The 24,939-nt window shown below is 40.6% G+C and overlaps 1 protein-coding gene across 2 annotated transcripts in view; it reads right to left on the bottom strand.

The window, feature by feature from the left end:
- The window catches only part of MED12L (mediator complex subunit 12L), a 276,235-nt gene that overhangs the window by 47,004 nt on the left and 204,292 nt on the right, over window positions 1–24,939 (bottom strand). Inside the window, exons 22-32 of one of the 2 annotated variants that reach the window (XM_050965784.1) lie at window positions 22,294–22,490; window positions 20,257–20,445; window positions 12,127–12,201; window positions 11,813–12,003; window positions 11,317–11,478; window positions 7,203–7,314; window positions 5,793–5,882; window positions 4,139–4,248; window positions 3,431–3,566; window positions 2,882–3,043; window positions 2,139–2,501 (exon numbers count right to left, since the gene is read on the bottom strand). In XM_050965784.1, coding sequence (XP_050821741.1) covers window positions 2,139–2,501; window positions 2,882–3,043; window positions 3,431–3,566; window positions 4,139–4,248; window positions 5,793–5,882; window positions 7,203–7,314; window positions 11,317–11,478; window positions 11,813–12,003; window positions 12,127–12,201; window positions 20,257–20,445; window positions 22,294–22,490 — 1,787 coding nt within the window. The remainder of the gene's footprint in view (window positions 1–2,138; window positions 2,502–2,881; window positions 3,044–3,430; window positions 3,567–4,138; window positions 4,249–5,792; window positions 5,883–7,202; window positions 7,315–11,316; window positions 11,479–11,812; window positions 12,004–12,126; window positions 12,202–20,256; window positions 20,446–22,293; window positions 22,491–24,939) is intronic. The other variant, XM_050965783.1, reaches the window with a different exon arrangement.

Below are 24,939 nucleotides of genomic sequence, written 5' to 3'. Positions count from 1 at the left end.
TTCTCTTAAATGCTCCATCCTGTTTCATCTTATAAGCAAGTATCTTCTGCATGCTGTAGTTGGCTATAGCACATCAATACAATTGATAGTGTATCAACAGATAACATGGGAAATCTAAAGTGAAACATCACAAAAGGCAAAAAAAACCCAACCTACATTCAAGTTACCACTATTATATCTGCATATAACACATTCACAAGCTAGTCTTAAAGCTTACATAATACCACCACATCTGGACTATAGTATTAAAACACTGTTATTATATAAAGAAAAGGTTTCAGAAATTGTGGGTTTGCCATTCAATCACGAAGTACAAGTTTTGGCCTCGGGTGTAAAAAGATCATATACAGTAAGACCTCAGTCATGAACACCAGAGTTACGAACTGACCAGTCAACCACACACCTCATTTGGAACCAGAAGTATGCCATCAGACAGTATATAGTACTGTACTGTGTAAAATGAAAACTATTTAGAAAAAGGGAAAGTTTAAAAAAAGATCTGACAAGGTAAGGAAACAGTTTCTGTGCTTATTTAATTTAAATTAAGATGGTTAAAAGCAGCATTTTTCTTCTGCATGGTAATGTTTCAAAGCTGTATTAAATTAATGTTCAGTTCTAAACTTTTGAAAGAACATACTGTTTTGTTCAGAGTTATGAATAACCTCTATTCCTCAGGTGTACGTAACTCTGAGGTGCTACTGTAGAAGGGTTAAGTTTGCCACATTAGAGGTTTTCTATATTGTGCATGTGCATTGAGCCTTAGTGTTTACGTGAGTCTAGACAGCAACACCCTCCAACCACATACACAAAACACAACATAAAACAGGAAAATTTGGTAACAAATTGCAACAAAAGTTAAAATGGCATCCATTTATTAGATTCTAGTGATTTATTTCAAGTTGTCCATGTCCCTTTGATATGAACTAGGCCTCAACCAAAGCCCAAGTTCCAAACACACACTGATACTGGGAAGTTTAGAAACGTATCCAAAATATAACTCAGGTGCTTTTCTAATGAAGCAAGGGAAAAAATAACAACCATGTGTGGGTATGCCTGAATAATTCAGATCCAATCTACAGTAGAACCTCAAAGATACAACCGTCAGAGTTACATACATACCGGTCAACCGGACACCACGTGTACCCAGAAGTAATCAACCAGGCCGCAGCAGAGACAAAACAAGACAACAACCTCCCTCTCCCCCAAAAAATACTGTACTGCCTCAGGGGTTCAGGGCTTCAGCTACGGGGGACAGGGGGGAAGGGGAGAGGAGCTGCAGCTGCAGGGTGGGGGAGGTCAGGCTCCAAATGGCTTCTGACCCTTGGGAGTGCTGGGGCCCAGGGCTCCAGACCCTTGGGAGTGCTGGGGCCCAGGGCTCCAGCCCTGAGGCTCTGTTCTTGGCTTCAGCCCTGGGGGGGATGCTGGGGGCTCAGGGATCTAGCTAGCTATGGGGGGAGTGCCAGTTTTAGCTGAAACTGAGAGCAGAGCCATGAGGAGCCCTGAGCCTTGGCAACTGCTCCCCCACCCCCACCTTGGGGTGGAAGCCAGGAACGGAGGCTATCCCCTATGAGGCTAAAACCTGGAATGGAGCTGCAGGGCTGAAGCCCCATGCCCCAGCGTTCCACCCAGGTCTAAAGCCCTGAGCCCTGGTACTCCCACATTCCAGAAGCCCTGAGCCTCCTGACCAGAGCCCTGCTATCCTGAGTGTCAGAAACCCTGACATCTCCCACACCCAGCCCAGAGCCCTGACCTCCTCTACCCTGCGGCTGCAGCCCCAACCCACCCTATGGTGGAAGTCCATAAGTCTTATTCGGGGTTATGAACATTTCAGAGTTATGAACAACCTCCATTCCTGAGGTGCCCATAACTCTGAGGTAGTACTCTAGTATGTTTCAGTAGATTTCATAATAATTTTCATGTACTGTTAATTTACAGTGCATTCCTATACATCAATCCTTTAGGCAGGTTTGTCTGGTAACATTTTGTCTTATTGCTTAATTTTTTACCATTTAGTCTCTTCTTAGCACTTGACCTTGCAAGTTGCTGAGCAACTTCTGTAGGTAGTGAAGACAATCACATGTTGCAGCAAAAAGTTTTTACCTAGTTACTTGTTTAATGCTGTAGATCTAGTCACTTACATCTGCTCTTGAGGTTGATTTTATCTTTCTTTTCCTGCCTTTTGTTTTCTTCTCTTCGTCTGTGGTAGGCTTTCCCTGATCTGACAGCTCTGCTGATTTCCTTTCTGGTTCCTGAGAAACAGGTGTAGTAGGCTCTTCTTCCTCCTCCTCTGGAGGAAGTGATAAGGGCTCGAGGTAGTAGCTCCGTGGCTTGGGCTTGGGATGCGTGTGGTATAGGAGAAGATGCTGCTGCTCCTCATACTTTATCACTTTCCTATCAACACGAACTGTACCAAACCAAGCCCAGGAGAGTGGGGCAGGATTTTTATGACCCTCAAATAAATCCCAAGAGGACACTTTCTGTTTTGTTGATACCTGAAGACCCTGTTTTGAAATATAAAGTACAACAGCATTCTTAAAATGATACCTTAACAAAACAATGTGAATTACCTGCATTTGTGTACTATGGTTAAAACCATTCTAAAAAGTATTTTTCCATGAGGTTGAGAATTCTCAATCTACCAAGAACATCCATTTCTCCTCTCAACTTGGTAACATTATGACCATTTTTAGAGTGACTATGCATAGAAAGACCAGCTGTTTCTGTTTTTTAAGGAAGGTACACTGAAACAGAAGTACAGTACTTCCATAAGTTTCAGATAGAGTCAGACACTAAAAAACTATATCAAACTGTTTATTTGACTTTCATATGCATGAGAAAATCATAATAAAACTAAGATGTTAAGGTAAACATTTACTCTTGCCTGTTTCTTATCTATGGAGTCAAATCCTGCAATTTTGTTTCCTTTGGTGTCAATCAAAGATCCCATTGGCTCACAGGTGATAATGTCACATGTCTGTTTTGGCAAAGGTAGCAACTGGCGAACTTTGTCAATACTTTCTGAACACTTGTCTCCTAGTTCTTTCTAACAAAAAAGAGAAGTTAAAAAGTTACAATGCTTTCACAATTCAAAGACAGCAAGTTCCCAGATGAATCACTTCCTTGTACTTTTACTAAATATAATTAAGTGTTTTAGCTTGGTCTTTGTTGCACCCATAAATTGCCTTGTGCACTTCCTTTTTATTTGAACAGAACACTGAAAATATAAACAGGATTTACGTGAAATGCTGATTTAAAAGTCTCAAACATGGCTAAAAGTATGATGATACTTCTTCAGGTATTGCTAGGGCACTTGTTGCTGAAATCTCTTTTCCTTTCAACAGCCCTGACAATAAAACCGATAAGATTAAAAGATGGACCTAAAATGTGTTTTAACAGGAGTGCAGTTAAAAATCAGAGGTCCAAAACTTACTTTCAACTTTTTCACTAAATTCATGTATGCCCTTTTGTTCTCTTCAGACCCCCCTTGGGATGCATTTGATAGGTCAGAGGCTAAAGTTCCATTGATGAGAACACCCAGCATATCAAGCACAGTTGTGAATAACTCACTAAGAGGTAAAGAGACAAGTATTATGTTGTATCTTGAAGAGCAATACTGTCACATCTTGTTAACTCAACATTTAAAATTCTATTATGTTTATAGTAACATGATTGTCAATACATCTCGGAAATAGACTATGGCAAAGACTACGGACACTTATTTAGGCATATGGGACCAGATTTTTCAAGCATATTGTGCATACACATGAACTCCAGGGAGCTTGTACAACCCCTTTACACATGCAGGTGCATGTTCAAATACGTGCACACAAATATTTGCAAATCGGGAGCCACTGTAGATTGTAACATCACATAAATTGCCAGCATAAATGGTCATTAGAAAAAAAATAGGACCTGATTCAGGAAAGCACTTAAGCACATGCTTAAATATATCCCTATTCAGAACAGTATTTAAGGAGGTACTTTATTTTCAATTCTTGCTTAAGTGCTATCCTTCTTAGGAGTGCTGCCCCAAATCAGGGCTGTAACTACAACACACACCTCAATATGACTATCTGGATTTTCATTCAAAGCATTATAGATATTAATGAATTATTGAATTATAATAAAAGTAACATACTTGTTGGTTTGCATATCGACAGTTCCTGAAGTAATTATCTGAAGCAGCAGAAGTGCCCAGTCTGTAGTCCACTGTGTGCTTCTCTGCACAGTGTCAAACATTCCACCCACCTACAGGCAAAACAACAGAAGAGAACTCAAATACATACATTTATATCTTTGAATATTTATTAGTTACGCTATATATGATGGCTTTTTTCTCTACTGAATAATTTATACATTAACTTGATAAATTCTTTGGCACAAAAGACTTGATTCTCTCTACCTCAACATAACAACACTGCACAAAAGCGCTGAAAAATAAAAGATCGGCCATATCAGTCTTAATAAATTTAATGCTCGATCTACCCACTGAGGTCAATGGAAAGATTCTCACTGATTTCAAATGGTGTTGAATCATATCCTTAAAGGGTATCACTTTTCTTTGTCCAAAATTAGACTAAAAATAGTTAATGTTGCTGCTGTTGAAAGATCTGAAGCATATTACTGAGTACACGTTTGATTAATGGCACTGGCTCATAGTTAGATTGGAATGGCTGAAACTAGTCTGATGCCTTTTCCATGGGAAGCACATGTCCCTCACACCCCAGTTGCTGAAGAGCTGGGACTCCATGGCCAATGCCCTGTCAATCAATCTCCTCATCAAGATTAGAGTGGAGGGAGGATCATTGCTAACTTCTGGTCTGAAGCCACATAGGAGGAAGATACTTAATTAAATCTTTATTTGTTGCTTCTCTCACTATAGACACAATTCAGTCTTCCTCAGTAAAGTCTAAAGCTTTAAAGATCACTGTTTCCACATTGGCTTTTCTGTACAAGGAATGTTCTTATTATTTGCAGAGTAACAGTCCTAAATCCCAATCATGCACCCACTGACGTCCACTTTACTTGTGACATTGACTTAAACAGGAGAAAGAATGGACCTGTAGGTTGTAGCGGTGCACAGCATTGCACCTTCTTTCTTGGCTAAAACCTGCTGCCTGATTATACCCAGTTGTTCTGTTTTATTTTGGGGCTTCCTCATTTGGTATTTACATGCTGCTTCCAAGCACTGGCTAGTCTGCTGTGCTCAGCATTTATTGGGAGTTACATTAAATTAAAGACAATGCTCTTAGGCAACCTCTCATTAACTTTTACATAGCAGTTGGTGGTCTAGGCAAAACTGTCAAAGATGACTTTGAAATTTAGACATGCAGCTGCCACATTGGCTGAATCTTCTAATTATGGTTGAGATTTTCTGAGCTTGTGACAGGTGCATGTTTCCAAAAAAAGTCTGTTTTATATAAAAATATAGTGACCAAATAGGTAAGGACTGTGGCTTTCAGCTTTCAAAAAAAGGTAGTACATTTGTGACATTCTCCAATGATATTGCAGGGAAGGGAAACAAGGAAAAGAGGGAAGAAAAGACAAGAGAAAGGGGGGGGAAGTTGAATCTGCTAGGGACTTTGCTATTGCTATTTGATTTTATGCAGAAGGTGCTAAGATACCATGGTGATGGGCAGCAGTACAAAACCCAATAGACAGGCAGTCAGACTTTGTTACTCTGCATCTCTCTTGCACCTTACCATCAACTGCAAACTAATTTCTGTCAATGGCTATTTTCAAATTTCGATACTATAAATATGAAGGGAAATATATTCATGCATCTTTCTTACCAAATTAAGACGTAGTTGTAAGGCTTCATGCATCATCTGCCTAGCTTTAACATCATCCTGGTATCGTTCTTCCCTCCAGTTACTTAGGATCTAAGAATAACAGCCATTTGAATAAAAGTAGGTTTTCCCCATTTAACTATTAAATATTTCTACCCATCACTTTTTGATATGGTCTTCTTATTTACAAAGAACTATGGAAGAATTTTCTCACTTTTAATCTTCATGCCTTTATTGAACTTGGGCTTGATAATTTTCCCCCCATTTAATGTTTATATCTACAAAGAGCTGGAATAAATGTGATACTTATTTGTTAGCTTTGACTGTGAGGCTATATCTTACTATTCCTTCAAAGAGAAAATCAGCAGTTTTGTCATCCACTCTGTTAAAAGAATAATTTCCCCCAATCTTCATAGCACCATGGGCTAGACACATGGAACTCAGACAGCAGCTGCTGCTGCTCCTCCATTCTGTCCTAATGGGCACCACAGATCAACAAAGACAGGATTGCACGGAAGAGGGTGTAAGTCAGAGCTTAGATGGATTTAGATGAGAACCTATAAAAATAGTTTTTTTAAAAAAAGAAGAGGGCCAGGGAACAGTAGCAGAAATGGAGAAAAGCAGCATCAAGGAATGGATCAAATGAGGATGGGGAGCAAAGCCAGGGTCTGGATCTGAATATGGGGGAAGGCTGCTATTATTAATTTGCATTGTGGTAGCATCTAGAGACTGAAAACAAGTTTGAGGGCTCCATTGTACCAGACACTGTCCACACACTGGAGCTTACAATATTGAGGGCTAGAGTGGGAATCTGGTGCGAGCAGAGGAACTGGTGTAGAAGAGGCAGGGAGGGTGTATGTGCGTGTGTGTAAGTTACCTGCAAAAAGGTTGCAGGGTTGCTTTGCTTTGGGGAATGGGATAATTTGGGGATACTAATTTTTTTGGTAATAATTTATCTATTTCTAGTTATGCATTTACTCAAAGAAAAAGATCTTTTTTCCAGAAAAATCTAAGTTTTTATGATATTATAATCTCAGGAGACATGAAGGACTGGGAGGGATTTCCCTGTCATGAAAACAATCTACCATTGCTTCTCAGAAAAGGTCTGAAATCAGACCCTGGATTACTTACATTTTTGTTCTATTATTTTTAGGAACACTTTAAGAAAGTTATTGATCAGTGCAAAGGGAAAAAATATTTTTAAATTGCTATTAAAGGAACATTTACTCATTCTTATGAGCGGATAAACTAAAGTTCTCTTCATCTTTGATTCTTCCCTCATTTGATGATTCATTTCTGAAAATCAGTGTGTTGAACCTTTAGAACTTTCCCAGGTTTGCATGATCCGATACACATAAAACTGATGGCATAAATATCAAATGGAGGGTGCTCAGTATTATGTGTTTGTTTTACCTGATTAACTTGATTTTGCAGTGATGTTAGAAGCCCTTCCCGTTGCTCATCCTGTCCCTTAAGGCAAGTAAGTACCAAAGAAAGGAAAGGTTGCTGACTCAAAAGAGACATGCTTTAAAAGAGGCAAAAAAACACATAAGATTCAATTAGTAAAATTATTTTGATACTTCCTGTCTCCATTCCCTTCCTTCCCTATAATTTCCCCCTAAACGAAAATGCTGCTCAGATCTATCTTGGTTTCTGTTTTAATAAATTACAGCCTCACAAGCCAGAAATTAAAGTGTAAAGCAAACAGTGTATAAAGTGGGCCAATCCAAGCATAAAGGGACAAATCCTGAAGTCTTTACTTGGAACCTATATTTGGTGCTGAACCCCTCAACTCCTGGTTCAGTCAATAGGAGATGAAGAGGCACAGCACCTTGCAGGAGACACTCAAGCCTTACTCTGGAAAACATGAGCCATTTTTAATCCATATTAACTAATCCGTGTTAAAATTCTCATGAACACACAGCAGATGTAGTTTTAATCCATGTTAGCTGGGCAAGATAAACTCCAGACTCCTCCTGAAAGTTTATCTCATTCCGCTAAAATGGATTAAAATTACACTGGTCTCGTCCTCACTAGGATTTTAACAGGTATATTTTAACTAAAGCTAACTACCCAGTGTTAATATCCTAGTGAAGACAAGGCAGTTGTAGTTTTAATCCATGCTAGTGGGTCCTGGTAAATTGTTCAGGGATTTTAACAAAGTTAGTTAACATCAATGAAAAATATAACATTTTCCCTGAGTGAAGACACAGCTGCAATAAAACTACCACTAAAAGGATACAGGTACTGTGTCAGAGTAAGAACGTCAAGACTCAGACCAATGAGCTATATATTAAGATATATTCCAACAGATAGTAACATAAATTTGGAAAGGAGAAAAAAAAAGTAAAAACAAACTTCAGCAGAGACCTTTTCATTCATATAAATTCAATACATGCGATTATTTTACCAGTGTTTTAAACTACGTCTGCACTATAATCAAGGGATGTGATTCTCCTGCTTGGGTATACATTAGGGTTCCCAACTTTGGTTGGACATGTTCCTGGAGATTTCAGCAGATGACAATCTTTAATTAAAGATAAATATTAAATTCCTGGAGACTCCAGGACAACCATAGAATAGCAGGGTTGAAAGGGACCTCAGAAGGTCATCTAGTCCAACTCCCTGCTCAGAGTGGGACCAATCCCTAGACAGATTTTTGCCCCAGATCCCTAAATGGCCCCCTCAAGGATTGAACTCACAACCCTTGGTTTAGCAAGCCAATGCTCAAACCACTGAGCTATCACTCCACCCTGGAGGGTCGGCAATCCTAGTATATAGTATGGAGTACATAGTACATAGCCACCAGTTTCAGGCAGCTTTGCTATTTATACTCGTGCTAGCTCAATGACACCTAGTGAGAGTATATGTATAACAAGCAGAGGAATCACATTCATACCTCATAATGTTGACATAGCTTTAGCTGTGTAACACTCACTGAAAGTTCTGTACACCATTATATAGTGGTGTACTTAAATGCACATATTCATTTCAACATCTATGTACAACTGTTCAACAGCTGTATTTGGCATTTTTGCTCTTATAATTCAGAGGATAAGTAGCTAGAAGGGTCAGAAAAACTCCAAAGCTATAAAAAAAAGCAATGCAGAAAATCTTTTCTGTTGAAAGCATAAGTCAAAGTGTGATTTTGGCCAGAGTAGTGGCCCTAAGGATGGCACTGTAGCAACCCCTATTTATTCTCTCAATAACTTGCGTAACACATTTGCTCAGCAGACAAGTCAAACATGGATTGTTATAATTGCTACCATTGCCATTCAATCTGATCTGAAAAATCAAACTGCAGCCTCCAACTCTTACATCACAATCACCACCGCAAATAATAATAAAAATTCTCCAATCAGGAGCTTATCTGACAATGATGATGATGTATAACTAAGGCAAAATAGAATTTAACACGCTCCCATAGTGGTACAGGCTCTTCCATGCAAGCACCAATAAAAGCTTGTCTTTTTATCAAGTAAGTATAATGCCGACAGACCCTGATCGTAGGCGGGCGGGATCAAACCAGGGACCTCACTGCATGATCCTCTAGCGCATGAGCTAAAACCCAACTGGCTGTTAACTAAGGCTGTAGAGCAGACTCATGAATCTCTCTCTCTCTCTCTCTCTCAAAGTGGTCTCAGTGCCACAAGAGGGGATAGAACACCACACCCAGACGGTGCGTGGGTTACATAAGCAGATATGTCTCAGACAGTATGCCTTCACTAAAGCACTGCAGGTGTAATTTTCACCTTGGAAAGGCATATCCACAATTGCTCTGATTGAGCTTGTGTGCTAAAAATGGAAGCAAATCCACACTGGCATAAGTGGCAGGAGCGTTGAGCCACTCAAGTATGATCCCATCTGAAAACAAAAGGTAACACTTGGGTGGCTAGCCCCTCCCACTGCCATGGATATACTTCTGTCCTTAGCGCACTAGTGTGGGTATGTCTATCCAAGCTGGAAATTACACCTTCCACCTTTGGTGCAGACATACTCAAAGGCACACAGAAAGAGTAGATATGATAAAACTATGATAGCTTTGTCTTGAGTGCCTCTGGTTCCGTGCACAGGGCTATCTAGGCAGAAGAAACTTCCAAGTCTTATTATGTGGATGAGAAGATCATATCAAAGGAGGCGTTTACGTTTTCTGTGCACTAGGAAACTTTTAAGGGAAGAAAGTACTTAGACAGATTTGACTGGTTCCATCTTAACCAAAGTGGAATCTTGCTACTGAAACAGCAAATTGGCAACTGTTGGAAGATTATTTAAACTAGGAACTCAGTAAAAACAAATAGGTACTAAGGAGTACTGAAGTTCATCAAAAAAATATGCTAAGGATGTCAATAACCCAAAGGTATCTTTGTATCCAATAAAGAATAGGGCAGAAATTACAGCTGAATTGGAGAAGGAACCAGCTTGAGATCAGAGAGTTAAGTTTCAAAAAAGAAAGTAAGTGTGTCAAGACAAAGGAATTAAATAATATATGGACATGGCAAATAAAATGAAACCAAACCTACACGTCTCATACCAACCAGTATGCCTGGCAATGAATATGACCTTGAAATAATAGGCATTTCTGAAATATGTTGCAATTACAAAATAAAATATACTATAAATTATACAGGAAGGATAGGTTAGGTTGCAGAGGTGGGGGAATAGCACTATATCAAAATTATTCCATTGAATCTAATGAGAACCATACAGTAGGGTCCATATGGATAAAAATGCTAAGCGATAAAAATACAAATGTTTTGGTAAGGTCACACTACTGACCTCTTGATCAGGAAAAGTATGATAAGCACACAATGCTGAGGGAAATCAAAAAGGTAACGAAATAGAATGATGTTGCAGTAATGGGTGACTTCAACTGCCTGCATAACAATATCACAAGTTTTAGAGACTTTGGCACCTTAAACAACTGCTTCTTGGAACAACTACACAAAAGGAGAGGTTAGTAAGTATTTAAAGTTAAAGGATGTAATTAATAGCAGTATTCAGGGTAATTTCTATAGTAACTCTAATGATATACAAGGGGTAGTGCAGGTCCTGGCACAAGAGTATCAATTTTTCTCAGACAAAATTGGCAAGTTTCTGAGAGCCACCCATGTGTGTAAATTTAGGTATGACACTGCCAAGATGCAACATTTTCACAGTAATTAAGACTGATATCTTAATGGTAATGAAAATACCCTGTGCTGGAGGGAGGCAAGAGAGGGCGGTTATGATTTGGGGGGTATTAAGTATGTATCCATTTCACATCCCTTTATTACTGACATTTGCATAATATTTAAACAACAGAGTCCAGTACACCCATCCAGAAATCTTTCCACTCCCTCCACGCCCCCTTGAAACTCATTGTTTTAGATAAAATGGAACTGGGATCTGAACCACTTCTGATTTGGGGATTTGCAACACCAAAAGGTGACTGATGAGATCTGAAACAGCAAAAAGACAACCTCCTCGGCACACCTCTGCTTTCAACATGCCTTCTGAAATCGCATACAAACATTTTCAAAGGTTGTACCTTTTTTGCTTTTGTCTATCTCTCTCCTTCTTTGAGGACGATCCCAAATGCTGACCTTTTTCCAGCTCTTCTCCAGCTGCTTTCAGGACCCTACCCTGAACTGAGGTAGGCAGCTTCGCAATTAAGGGAGCCACCAACCATACGCCTCGACGTTCAGAAGAGCTAAAAGCAGAATCACAAACTTATTTCATTTCAATCTACTCTTCACACCATTGTCAGTCACTGTAACCAATGCAATGAGACAGATGACAGTTTTTCTGAAATAGCTAGCATTTGCTGAGCAGCCACAAATGCTACATTCAAAAAATTCAGGGATAATACCAATGTTTACTGTTGAACAAAAGTAAAAAACCAGTAACCTTCAGGTAACATTTCCTGAACATTCCCATTTCAAGTGCAAAAAACCTTTATAAGTTTCAAAATTTTTCATTTCATTCTATGCATTATTAACCATTATGTCAGTTAAAATAATTAAAATGGTGCTACACAAAAATACCTTAGAAATGTCTTTTTACCATTCTGTCTTGTATTACTTGTATCAGCATTTCCAACAGAGTTTGGACTGAAGAGGCCTATACCAGAGTTAGAAGAGTTATTGTTTAGATCAGCGGATTGCTGAAACACCTCTATTGTCGCCTTTGCAATATTATCCAACAAGCTGTTCATTTCAGCCACAGACCCAGAACCCTACAGTGAAACATAAGTAAACTAGCATATTCATGGTATGTTTGCTCATGGGCTAGGTTCAAATTTTACATACTTTATTAAATTAAATATTCTATAAGTATATTAAAAGAACCAAATACTTACAGGCTCCTTCATGCACTGTTTGATCATTAGCTGGAGCTCCAACCAAGATTGCCTGAGAGTCCACTGATCTAAGTTCTGAGTAAAATTATTAAAATGAAAAATGTGTGTCAAGTTTATTGCAGAAAATTTTTTTAACTCTCAGTTGGAACAATTAAAATCATGTCACTACAGTAGATTATCACACTGTTCTTTAAAACTTTGGAAGCTGTAAGTTTTTCAAAGCAATTCAAGGACCTATCAGCTCAATCGTTATCCCTTTGCATTCGCCCTACCCCCAAAATCAGCTCATCAATATTTTTAACCAGTTCAAAATTTCTGACGCAGCAAGGGCTGTTCATTACAAATTGCACTGTGTTCAGACAAAACTATCAAAAATTGAATTCACTTACATGATGGTTTGTCATCAGTGCAGACCAAATCAAGTTCAACATTATGTCACCTAAATATGATTAAACTATAATCCCAACAGGGTTTGATCATAATTATCTGATGTAAGGATGAATATGATTTGACCTTGTCAACACTGGCCAGCATCATGTTAGCTAACTCAATTCTTCACAATGGTATTCAAACATGATACAATTTTCTAGTGAAGACATGTCCAGAGAGGAAGTAGATAGTAAAACAACCCACTAAGCATGAAATCACTGTTGTAGCAAAGTAAACACAATTCTGTATTCTTCTAAACATAGTCCTGTAGTTAATGTGTTCTTGACTTTAGTACCTCCTACTATTTACATATAGTCATTTGGATGCAATGGGAGTTCCTGATTTTCTTAGGTATTGCATATGAAATTAATACCACAAATGTGATGTTGTGAAAGTAATCCACTATATCTATCCTGGAAGTGGCAATCACATGGCTAAAATCATGCTATCAGTTATGTTTTCTAAGGTGCTCTGTAAGTGGTTATTTTCCACTATCAAATTTTATATTAGAGTAAAAAACAAGAACCTGAGTGGGTAAATAAACCATTTCCAAATCAAATCAATGCCAAAAATAAAGTCACCCCTCAACTACTGTAGATTGGTAATTGAGAGGAGATTATTTTCCCATTGACACACTGGGGCTTTACACCGGTGCAGTAATTCCCATAAGTGTTTTTCATTTATTTTCCCCACATCAATAGGGGAAACAGAACCTCGAGGTAATTCCATTATTAGGATGGGATTTACCATCTGATGAATGGATAGGGGGTTTGGTCCCTGTCCACTGTCTACCATGCTAATATTGTTTCTTGTTTCCTTGTATTCCCTCATTTGTCCGTATCCAGCCATCGTCTTTTCTTATACATAGACTATAAGCTCCTTGGGGCAGGGATGGTCTTTTTGTTCTGTGTTTGTACAGCTTCTAGCACAATGGGATCCTGGTGGATGACTAGGGCTCCTAGGCACTATGGTAACACAAATAATAAATAATAAAGATATTTGGGGATTGGCTAGAGTTTGGGGCTGTGTGCGCAAAACCCTGTGACTCTGCACTGGTTCAGGTATTCTGCAACAGAGCTGTTCTGCCAGCAATGGCTCCACCCACTGCAGCCCTGAACCCACCTCAAAGACAGCACAGAGATTGTTTTTACATAACAGTTAATACAGACCCAGAATCGATTCACTTTTCACTGGATTCCCTGGTGACTGCTAGGATGGGGTGTGAGTGATTAGAGTAGTGCCCCTGTCTTTTCCACAAGTAGATCCCTGACTCCTCCAAAGAACCCTCTGTGGTATTGGGTGTGGGAGGTGCTCGGCAGACATCAGACCACTTTCTCTTTTCCATGAAGGGTTGGGACCCTTTTCACATTGACTCATAGACTTTAAGGTCAGAAGGGACCATTATGATCATCTAGTCTGACCTCCTGCACAATGCAGGCCAAAGAATCACACCCACCCACTCCTGTAACAAACCCCTAACCTATGTCTGAGTTACTGAAACCCTCAAACTGTGGTTTGAAGATCTCAAGCTGCAGAGAATCCTCCAGCAAGTGACCCGGGCCCCACGCTGCAGAGGAAGGCAAAAAACCTCCAGGGCCTCTGCCAATCTGCCCTGGAGGAAAATTCCTTCCCGCCCCCAGATATGGCGATCAGTTAAACTCTGAGCACATGGCAAGACTCACCAGTCAGCACTCAGGAAAGAATTCTCTATAATAACTCAAATCCCACCCCATCTAACCACTGGGCATACTTACTTGCTGATAATCAAAGATCAGTTGCCAAATTAATTGCCAAAATTAGGCTATCCCATCATACCATCCCCTCCATAAACTTATCGAGCTTAGTCTTGAAGCCAGATATGTCTTTTGCCCCCACTACTCCCCTTGGAAGGCTGTTCCAGAACTTCACTCCTCTAATGGTTAGAAACCTTCCTCTAATTTCAAGTCTTCACTTCCTAGTGTCCATTTATATCCATTTGTTCCTGTATCCACATTGGTATTAAGCTTAAATAATACCTCTCCCTCCCTAATATTGATCCCTCTAATATATTTATAAAGAGCAATCATATCCCCCATCAATCTTCTTTTGGTTAGGCTAAACAAGCCAAGCTCTTTGAGTCTCCTTTCATAAAATAGGTTTTCCATTCCTCGGTAATCCTAGTAGCCCTTCTCTGTACCTGTTCCAGTTTGAATTCATCCTTCTTAAACATGGGAGACCAGAACTGCACACAGTATTCCAGATGAGGTCTCACCAGTGCCTTGTATAATGGTATTAACACCTCCTTATCTTTGCTGGAAATACCTTGCCTGATGCATCCTAAAACCGCATTAGCTGTTTTAATGGCCATATCACACTGGCGGCTCATAGTCATCCTGTGATCAACCAATATTCCGAGGTCCTTCTCCTCCTCTGTTACTTCCAACTGATGTGTTCCCAATTTATAACCAAAATTCTTGTTATTAATCCCTAAATGCATGACCTTGCACTTTTCACTATTAAATTTCATTCTATTACTGTTACTCCAGTTTACAAGGTAGTCCAAATCTTCCTCTATGATATCCCGGTCCTTCTCTGTGTTAGCAATACCTCCCAGCTGTGTGTCATCCGCAAACTTTATTAGCCCATTCCCACTTTTTGTGCCAAGGTCAGTAATAAAAACATTAAATAAGACTGGTCCCAACACTGATCTGTGAGGAACTCCACTAGTAACCTCCCTCAAGCCTGACAGTTCACCTTTCAGTACAACCCGTTGTAGTCTCCCCTTTAACCAGTTCCTTATCCACCTTTCAATTTTCATATTGATCCCCATCTTTTCCAATTTAGCTAATAATTCCCCATGTGGAACCATATCAAATGCCTTACTGAAATCGAGGTAAATTAGCTTCACTGTGTTTTCATTGTCTAAAAAATCTGTTACCTTCTAGAAGAAGGAGATCAGGTTGGTTTGGCACGATCTACCTTTTGTAAAACCATGTTGTATTTTGTCCCAATTACCATAGACTTCAATGTCCTTAACTACTTTCTCCTTCAACATTTTTTCCAAGACCTTACATAGATCAGCCTGGGATGACCAGGCACACATTTTGGTGTTTGGCCGTATATGGAAAGCGAGGGAAGTTATACCTGATGAGTGTTTACTGTAAATAATAATTCCCACATGCAGATCTGAACAATTAGAGTATGCAGGCATGATGTGACTGCACTCTATTAGCCTATACTCTGAACTGACATGTTTCCAGACCAGGGTTCATAGAGGGTCAATCATTCCATTGGAGGAAACGGATAGCTACCAGATATCTACAGCGTAATATGCTTCTTGAGCAACTGGTCCTGGAACCCACCAGAGGAGAGGCAATTCTTGACTTAGTCCTAAATGGAGCAAAGGATATGGTCCAAGAGGTGAATATAGCTGGACCGCTTGGTAATAGTGACCATAATATAAATAAATTTAATATCCCTATGGAAGGAAAAACACCACAGTGGGCCAACACTGTAGCATTTAATTTCAGAAAGGGGAACTACACAAAAATGAGGAGGTTAGTTAAACAGAAATTAAAGAGTACAGCGCCAAAAGTGAAATCTCTGCAAGCTGCGTGGAAACTTTTTAAAGACACTATAATACAGACTGAACTTAAAGGTATACCCCAAATTAAAAAACACAGTAAGAGAACCAAAAAAGAGCCACCATGTAAACAACAAAGTAAAAGAAGCAGTGAGAGGTAAAAAGGCATCCTTTAAAAAGTGGAAATTAAATCCTAGTGAGGAAAATAGAAAGGAAGGAGCATAAACACTGGCAAATGAAGTGTAAAAATACAATTAGGAAGACCAAAAAGAATTTGAGGAAGAGTTAACCAAAGACTCAAAAAGTAATAGCAATTTATTTTCCAGTACATCAGAAGTGGGAAGCCTGTTAAATAACCCGTGGGGCCACTGGATGATCAAGGTGCTAAAGGAGCACTCAAGGATGATAAGGCCATTGCGGAGAAACTAAATGTATTCTTCACATCTGTTTTCATGGCTGAGAATATGAGGGAGATTCCCAAGCCTGAGCCATTCTTTTTAGGTGAAAGATCTGAGGAACTGTCCCAGATTGAGGTATATTAGAGGTGGTTTTGGAACAAACGAATAAATTAAACAGCAATAAATCACCAGGACCAGATGGGATTCACCCAAGAGTTCTGAAGGAACTCAAATGTGAAATTGCAGAACTACTAACTATAGTCTGTAACCTATCATTAAAATCAGCTTCTGTACTAGATGACTGGAGGATAGCCAATGTGACGCCAATGTTTAAAAAGAGCTCCAGAGGTGATCCCGGCAATTACAGGCCTGTAAGCCTGACTTCAGTATCAGGCAAACTGATTGAAACTATAATAAAAGACAATATTGTCAGACACATAATACATGAACATAATTTGTTGAGGAAGAGTCAACATGGTTTTAGTAAAGGGAAATCATGCCTCACCAATCTACTAGAATTCTTTGAGGCGGTCAACAAGCATGTGGACCAAGGAGATCCAGTGGATATAGTGTACTTAGATTTTCAGAAAGCCTTTGATAAGGTCCCTCATCAAAGGCTCTTATGCAAAGTTAACTGCCACAGGATAAGAGCGAAGGTGCTCTTGTGGATTGGTAACTGGTTAAAATATAGGAAACAAAGGGTAGGTATAAATGGTCAGTTTTCAGAATGGAGAGAGGTAAACAGTGGTGTCCCTCAGGGATCTGATATGGGACCAGTCCTATTCAACATATTCATAAATAAGCTGGAAAAAGAGGTAAATAGTGAGATAACAAAATTTGCAGATGATACAAAATTACTAAAGATAGTTAAGACCCAGGCAGACTGCGAAGAGCTACAAAAGAATCTCTCAAAACTGATGGGCAACAAATGTCAGATGAAATTTAATGTTGATAAATGCAAAGTAATACACATTGGAAAGCATAATCCCAACAATACATATTTAATGATAGGGTCTAAAATAGCGGTTACCATTCAAGAAAGATCTTGGAGTCATTGTGGATAGTTCTCTGAAAACATCCACTCAATGTGCAGAGGCAGTCAGAAAAGAGAACAGAATGTTGGGAATATTTAAGAAGGGGATCGATAATAGGACAGAAAATATGTTGCTTCTATATAAATCCATGGTACGCCTACATCTCGAATACTGTCTCCATACGTGGTTGCGCCATCTCAAAAAAGATATATTGGAATTGGAAAAAAGTTCAGAGATGAGGAGAGATTAATAAGACTGGGACTTTTCAGCTTGGAAAAGAGACGACTAAGGGGAGATATGACTGAGGTCTATAAAATCATGACTAGTGTAGAGAAAGTAGATAAGGAAGTGTTGTTTACTACTTCTTATAACACAAGAACTAGGGGTCACCACATGAAATTAATAGGCAGGTTTAAAACGAATAAAAAAGTATTTCTTCATACAATGCAGAGTCAACCTGTGGAACTCCTTGCCAGAGGATATTGTGAAGGCCAAGACCATAACAGGGTTCAAAAAAGAACTAGATAAATTCATGGAGGATAGGTCCATCAATGGCTATTAGCCAGGATGGGCAGGAATGGTGTCCCTAGCCTCTGTTTACCAGAAGCTGGGAATGAGCGACAGGGAATGGATCACTTGATAATTACCTGTTCTGTTCATTCACTCTGGGGCACCAGCACTGGCCACTGTCAGAAGACAGGATACTGGGCTAGATGGACCTTTGGTCTGACCCATTAGGGCCACTCTTATGTTCTTATGTAATACTTTATCATCTAAATCAGCATTTTTAAAAGTTCCGGTCGCGACCCAGTACTAGGTCATGGCATGTAAGGCACTGGGTTGCTCCGGTCAGCACTGCTGACTGGGCTGTAAAAAGTCCCATTGGCAGTGCTGCCCAGCTGAGACAGGCTAGTGCCTACTTGTTCCAACACTGTGCTGCACCCCAAAAGCAGCCAGCAGCAGGTCCGGCTTCTAGGCAGGGGGGCCCCAGGCCTCCGCACGCTGCCCCAGCCCCGAGCACTGGCTCTGCACTCTCATTGGCCAGTAACTGGCCAATGGGAGCTGGGGGTGGTGGTGATGCCTGTGGGCGAGAGCCGTACGGAGCCACTTGCGCGCCTCCATTTAGGAGCCGGACCTGCTGCCAGCTGCTTCAGGCGCAGCCTGCCTCTCTGCACCCCGTCTGCGCTGCTGACTGGGAGCTGCCAGAGGTAAATCCGCATCCCAATCCCGCATCCCGAATCCCCTGCCCCACCCCAGAGCCTGCATCCCTAGCCCAGAGCCCTGACCTCCTCCTGCATCCCAACCCGCTGCCCCAGCCCAGACCCGCCCCCAAACCCAGAGCCTTACCAACATCCCAAACCCCTCATCCCCAGCCCCATTGGGTCACGGGCATTAATTTTCTTCAACTGGGTCTTCAGAAAAAAGTTTGAAAACCACTGATCTAAATGATCCAAATTTATGAATGCCATTAGTGACGCAGCAGCAGAAAAGAGGAAGGAGACTGAACTGATTCAAAGAGACCTCTCCACACCAGGAGCTCTCTGCCAGTATTGTGTACTCGTATTACTATAGTGGTCCAAACACTCCTAGACTAGACATGGATTAGGTTTTGAAACTCTAGCCAATATATTTTGTGCTTCTAACAGAGGATGAAATACATAAACGGACAAACCTGGATTTGATTTTGGAGAGTACGCTTGAATAGAAACTTTTGCTGGTCAATAAAAGTACTTGAGAGGAAAAGTCTATCAACTACAAAAAACAGGGAGAAAGGGAACTGACGACTGTCAGCTATTCTGCTTTTGGTTGGGGCTGGAGCCTGACTTATGATGACATAAGACGCTCCAGCCCTTGCATGAATTTCAGTCCTGTCTGGGAGGGAAATCCCTTCTGATTGGCCGCTATTCCCACTTCCCTCACTCCTGAGGAAGAACAGCTAATTAGGGCTGCTGCAGGAAGAGCCCCAGCTCCTCCCCATAGGAACTGAGAGAAAGGGAGGAGGAGAAAGGAGCAGACAGAGCCCAGTGTCTCAGAGTGGTTCTGTTCCCCCCTTCCCCTGTGAACAATGGGTCAAGTCTCCTCTCTCCTCCTCCTTCCTGCAACACCTAGAAAGGGAAAGGGGTGTGTCTGAAGAGATCCTGAAGTTGCCTGGCCCCAAGGCTGGGGAAAAGAGAGAAGGGGGTGAAGAATCCCTGGAGCTGCCCCACTCCCAGACCTGGGAAGCAGCATAGGAGAACCCCATTGCAGCCGCTGCCCAGACCTGGGAGAAGGGATCAAAAACCCCAGGAGTTGCATGAGGAGCAGAGATGGGAGTGGCTCTACAGGTAGATATCAGGGCTGAAGGCAGACATAACACTAATTAATTAAAATTATGAAGAGAAGTTGGAAGCACTGAACAACAAGTCAGTTATCAAGAGCTCCCTGCAGCAAGGGGACAAAATCACCACACTCAGATCTGGGAGAGCTGGCATTGGCAACACTAATTGCCTCTCATGAGGCATGGGGGTGGGCAAAAGACAGGCCCCAAATGCTTTTTTTTTTAATTTCATGATGGGGGGAGGGAGTCTGAGCAATTACTTTTGAACTTTTCGGATTGGTAATACTGGGAATTGAAAGACATCTGCATTGAATTGATGGTGCTGTTGAATGAGACTTCAAGAGTTAATATCTTACAGAAGTAATCTGGAATAATTTTACATTTTATTACCTGAAGTATGCGCTTGATGTGTTGCCTTTGAGTGTTGTCACCCTCTGTGCATTCTTTAATACCATGAGGGTAACAGATAAGTTGCAGTAGTTTCTGTGCTTGCTTGTTTGAAAGAACAGGATCCAATATAAGATCTTTGTCCGTGCATAACCTCTCAGGCTCTTTCAAGCAGTGCTCTCCCACCCATTCCTGAAAGTAATCAAACAGCTGGATGGATAATGCCAATAAAACACTCATTTTTCACAGATGCAATGCACACACGCAATTTTTTCCACATAAATCTATATGATACTTGAAATTTCACCTTCATTCAATAACTTACAATCCTTAAAAGTATAGTACACTTTCAACTGTTTTCCAAAATTTGTTTCCTTAAAAACACTAAAAGCAGCTTAATAATTAACTGATGCTACCAGATGATATCCACAAGTTAAATGAGCACCTTTTACCAGCCAATTCATGGAGCATTACTGGCATTTCTCAGGTAAAGCCTGCTATTCCAGCCACCAAAAGGGTAGGGTTTTTGAGGTGCAACTGGGAAAAACAGCGTTAACTAAAAAGACTGGGAAATACTGAAGACTACAGGAAAAATTCATCCCCACTTGAGCACCGCTGACTTTTAAATGACCTCTGGTGAAAGCCGAGCAAATACAAGGGAGAACTCAGATTCAAATACCATGATGTAAGCAGAGTCAGGATAAGCTCTACCCTGACATGTGGTGGAAAGAATTTCAGAGAGTGTATTTGCATAGGCACGCCTACCCTATCCCAGACTGCCGAGCTGTGGGACTGCTTGGTGACAAATGACTCACCCTCAGTTGGGTGGTACTTGCTAGACAAGGGACATGGGTTCCAAAACCCAGTGAATTGAGAGAGGCTGGGGACAGGTATCTGTGCCTGGTGGTGCAGTCTCCTTGTGGAGCCAGAAGCATCAGTTCCACCCCCTCCTCTCTCCACTGTGGAATGTCAGAGTTGATTTTTTTATTCCCTCAAGAATCTAAATACAGGTTACTGAGCTGAACTCACTTTGGGCTAATGGTGCACTAGCACTGGGGCTCCCTTACTAAGAGCTGAGATCACTAAGAGTTGAAATCGCTAAAGAGCTGAAATTACTGAGCTGAGAGCACTGAGAACTGTGCTAACTAGTGGGGGAGCCTGAAGCTATACTGTGGAACAGAGCAGCTGGCGGAGTGGAGCAGTTGTGGGGACGGCTGGAGCGGATCACGGGACAGCTGGTGGCAGCAGAGCGGCTGGCAGAGCGGAGTAGCTGTGGGACGGGTGGAGCGGCCCACAGAGCGAGCGGAGCCAAGCAGTTTGCAGAGAGAACTGGAGCAGCTCATGGAGCAGAGCAGCTGGTGGAGCGGAGCAGTTTCTGAAGACGGCTGGAGGAGCAGTTCGTGGAGAAGGCGGAAGCAGAACCCACGGAGAGGCAGGGCAGTTGGCCCCGGACCACGTAAGGTGCCCCTTTCTACCCAGCATGGGGGGAGGGACCTCTACAGATAAACTCTTGAACTCTGGGGTGGCATTGACCAGAGACTTTTGGGTTGTTGGACTTTGGGGTGATTGGACTTAAAACCCTAAGGGGAAAAGGACAGTGCCAAACGTACTTGGAGGTGGGTTTTTGTTTATGGTTTGTGTTATAACCCTGTTTGTGGTGTTTCTCCAATGGGATGCCGCATTGATTCCTTCCTTTATTAAAAAGATTTTGCTACACTCAGACTCCGTGCTTGCGAGAGGGGAAGTATTGCCTCCTAGAGGCGCCCAGGGGGGTGTGGTATGTGAGTGTCCCAGGTCACTGGATGGGGGCTTGAGCCGGTTATGCATTGTGTTACTGAAACGGAACCCCTGGATACTGAACCCGGCCCTTGTTGCTGCCAACTCAGAGGGGCAGAGGGTTACAATAAGAAAAAGATGTACAGTACATCCTCATAAAGTCTGTTTTTCATTCAAACATATTAAAGCCTCTTACATGACAGATTTTTGACAAAAAGAATATTGTCTATAAAGAAAAGCTAGAAACACCATTTTACAAATTACCTGCTGGCAAATAGTTCTTAGCACATATCTAGCATATTCACTTAGACTAGCAGTTTCTATGGAAATAGCTTTTCCACATTTCAGTGTGTGTGAGGCACCCCAAATTTCATCATCATTAAGGTCATCTAATAAACCTCTCAGAGTGAAGTCCTCATTCTTCAAAGAGTTAACACCGCTGTTGCCAATTTCAGCATCACCTACACAGCAGAAGCACAGGAGTACAAAAGTGAAAATCTTATTGAAGTCTTGAGATTTTGAATTTGCATACTCAGTTAAGGAAGCATTCAAAGATATTTCCTAGCTGAGAAACAACACGGAAATGAAGTTTGTGCACAGCCAAATTAGACAGTAAGCAACACAAAGAAAAACTGGATACTAGAAAAACACAATTTTTGAAAACGTTACTTCCTTATTTTGCTTCAAATATTTTTCATTTAAATGAAATTTACTTTTTCTGAACTAGAAAAAGTTACATAAACCAAAGAAAGAAAGAGAGACTACATCCTTCCTACCCCCAGAGAAGAGTACGCATGTGCGCACAGGCTTGATTTGGCTGTAAAATAAGGAAAAGTTGGGTTACTCACCCTTTTAGGTGTCCCTTTTTTCCAAGTCTTCTCTCTTACTCTGATTTATTAACTCTCCATAGATCAAGAGACAAGTTTTGACTGGTGGTCACCTTAGCTCACCTTACCATGAACTTCTTGACAAGAGAGATTTATTTCCCTGGGAATGGAAAAGGGCAATGCATACTGAAGGAGCCCTATCAGAAAGGGCAAAACGTTGAATAACCCATCCTTTCTGCAAATCATAAAATAACTGCACAAACTTGACCTGAACATTTAATTTCAGCAGTGGGAAAGGGGACAGACTAAGCAAAGTAAGATCATTTGGGCAAGAAGTAGAAGTAAATATTTCCATAATCTCCTACGCTGAAATGGCAACTAACAACCTTTGAAGAGTTTGAAATCTTACATCAAAGAGCTATCTCACAAAGCAAGACTTAACTACTATTTTTAACAGTGAGAAATAAGCCCCAAATGCTAAATATAATTTCACAACTGTTGTGGGACCATCTGAGATCATGCATTATGTAGGAAAATAATTATGCTTCCAGGTGATACACAAGTTAGTGGGACAACATACCCATTCTAGAATTTAGCAGACACTCTTGTGGACCTTAACTGATTTGCCATATGCTCTCTCCAGCTCTTATCGAACACCACAATTTGATCTAATGACAATCTCAATAACTAATATGGCACAGGAAGTCCAGATGATTCAGCCAATTAGAACACCTTAATACAGCCACATGGAATATTCCATAAAACATTCCCATCAAGTCAATCGCCATTTAAATAGTCATCCAAGCATCTGTCCATCTTTCTGTTGTCCTTCATGTTTAAAAGTCTATTCCAGCTCAACTCATTTAAAACAGGGACACCCAATATATTTCTGCACTTGCGTGGAGCCCTACCTGTGCCATCAGTTGCAGGATTTGGAACTAACATTTATGGTAAGATGGGAGACTTGCCACCAATCAGGTACTACAGTTATGGCTTCTAATGAGAAACAGTTATAAACAGAGTTTCTGCATCCAGCTTCAAGTATCAGGGAGTAGCCGTGTTAGTCTGTATCCACAAAAACAACAAGGAGTCTGGTGGCATCTTGAAGACTAACAGATTTATTTGGGCATAAGCTTTCGTGGGTAAAAAACCTCACTTCTTCATCTGAAGAAGTGAGGTTTTTTACCCACGAAAGCTTATGCCCAAATAAATCTGTTAGTCCGGTGGCACCTTAAAGACTCGTTTTATTTTTTTTATATCCAGCTCTCTCTTTTGAGCATGGAAGGCACGGGTAGTGTTGGTATGTAGCAGAAAATCCCCCTACACCCATTTCTAAAATTCTTACATATTTAACAAACCATAGCAACATTTTAAAAGCATAATTCTGTATTAATTTCAATTAGAAAAGATCAAAGCCATGGCAAACATATTTCCAAATAGACTGAAAGCAAGAAAAGAAGAGAATAATATCTTAGAAAACAGAAATATTGTAAATAATAATAATAATCCCCCAAAACTAACAATACCCAGAACTAAGCCAACAAGTAAGGGAATTACTAAGATAAAACATACAGGGCCCTAAGCATAAGATATTTATATAATATTTACTCAATTCTTCTAAGTCAATCCCCCACCATGGAAGTCAATAGGAGTTTGCCCGACTAATGATCTGAGGATCTAGAACATTATAGAGATTGGTCAGAAATAGAACACAGCATCTGACGTTCTGGGGCTTGGGCCCAACTCTGAGAATGACATTATAGTCCAATCTACAGTGCTTCAACAATAACCATAACACAGCAAAAAACAAACAGAACAGGCCTAAAAAAACCCGAATGACACAAAATAGGACAAAATGTATGGGAATGGATAATAATGACATGTGAGCCCGAATTTGTCTTCCTTGCACACCATAACCATCTACATGGTGTTATGGTTATCAAGCCTGTTATTTGCAATTGCAAATCACATACCAGCAAGGGAGACCTAGTCACACAGATAATATGAGTTATTTATTGTACAGAAGGATGCTAAAAAAAATTCTACTTTTCTGAATTGAACCCAAAACATTGCAATAAGGTTT

The sequence above is a fragment of the Gopherus flavomarginatus genome, chromosome 8, assembly GCF_025201925.1.
Source record: "Gopherus flavomarginatus isolate rGopFla2 chromosome 8, rGopFla2.mat.asm, whole genome shotgun sequence".
Classification (NCBI taxonomy): domain Eukaryota; kingdom Metazoa; phylum Chordata; order Testudines; family Testudinidae; genus Gopherus; species Gopherus flavomarginatus.
Note: the sequence above shows the minus strand (reverse complement) of the source record. Positions and strands in the feature narration are given on the sequence as shown.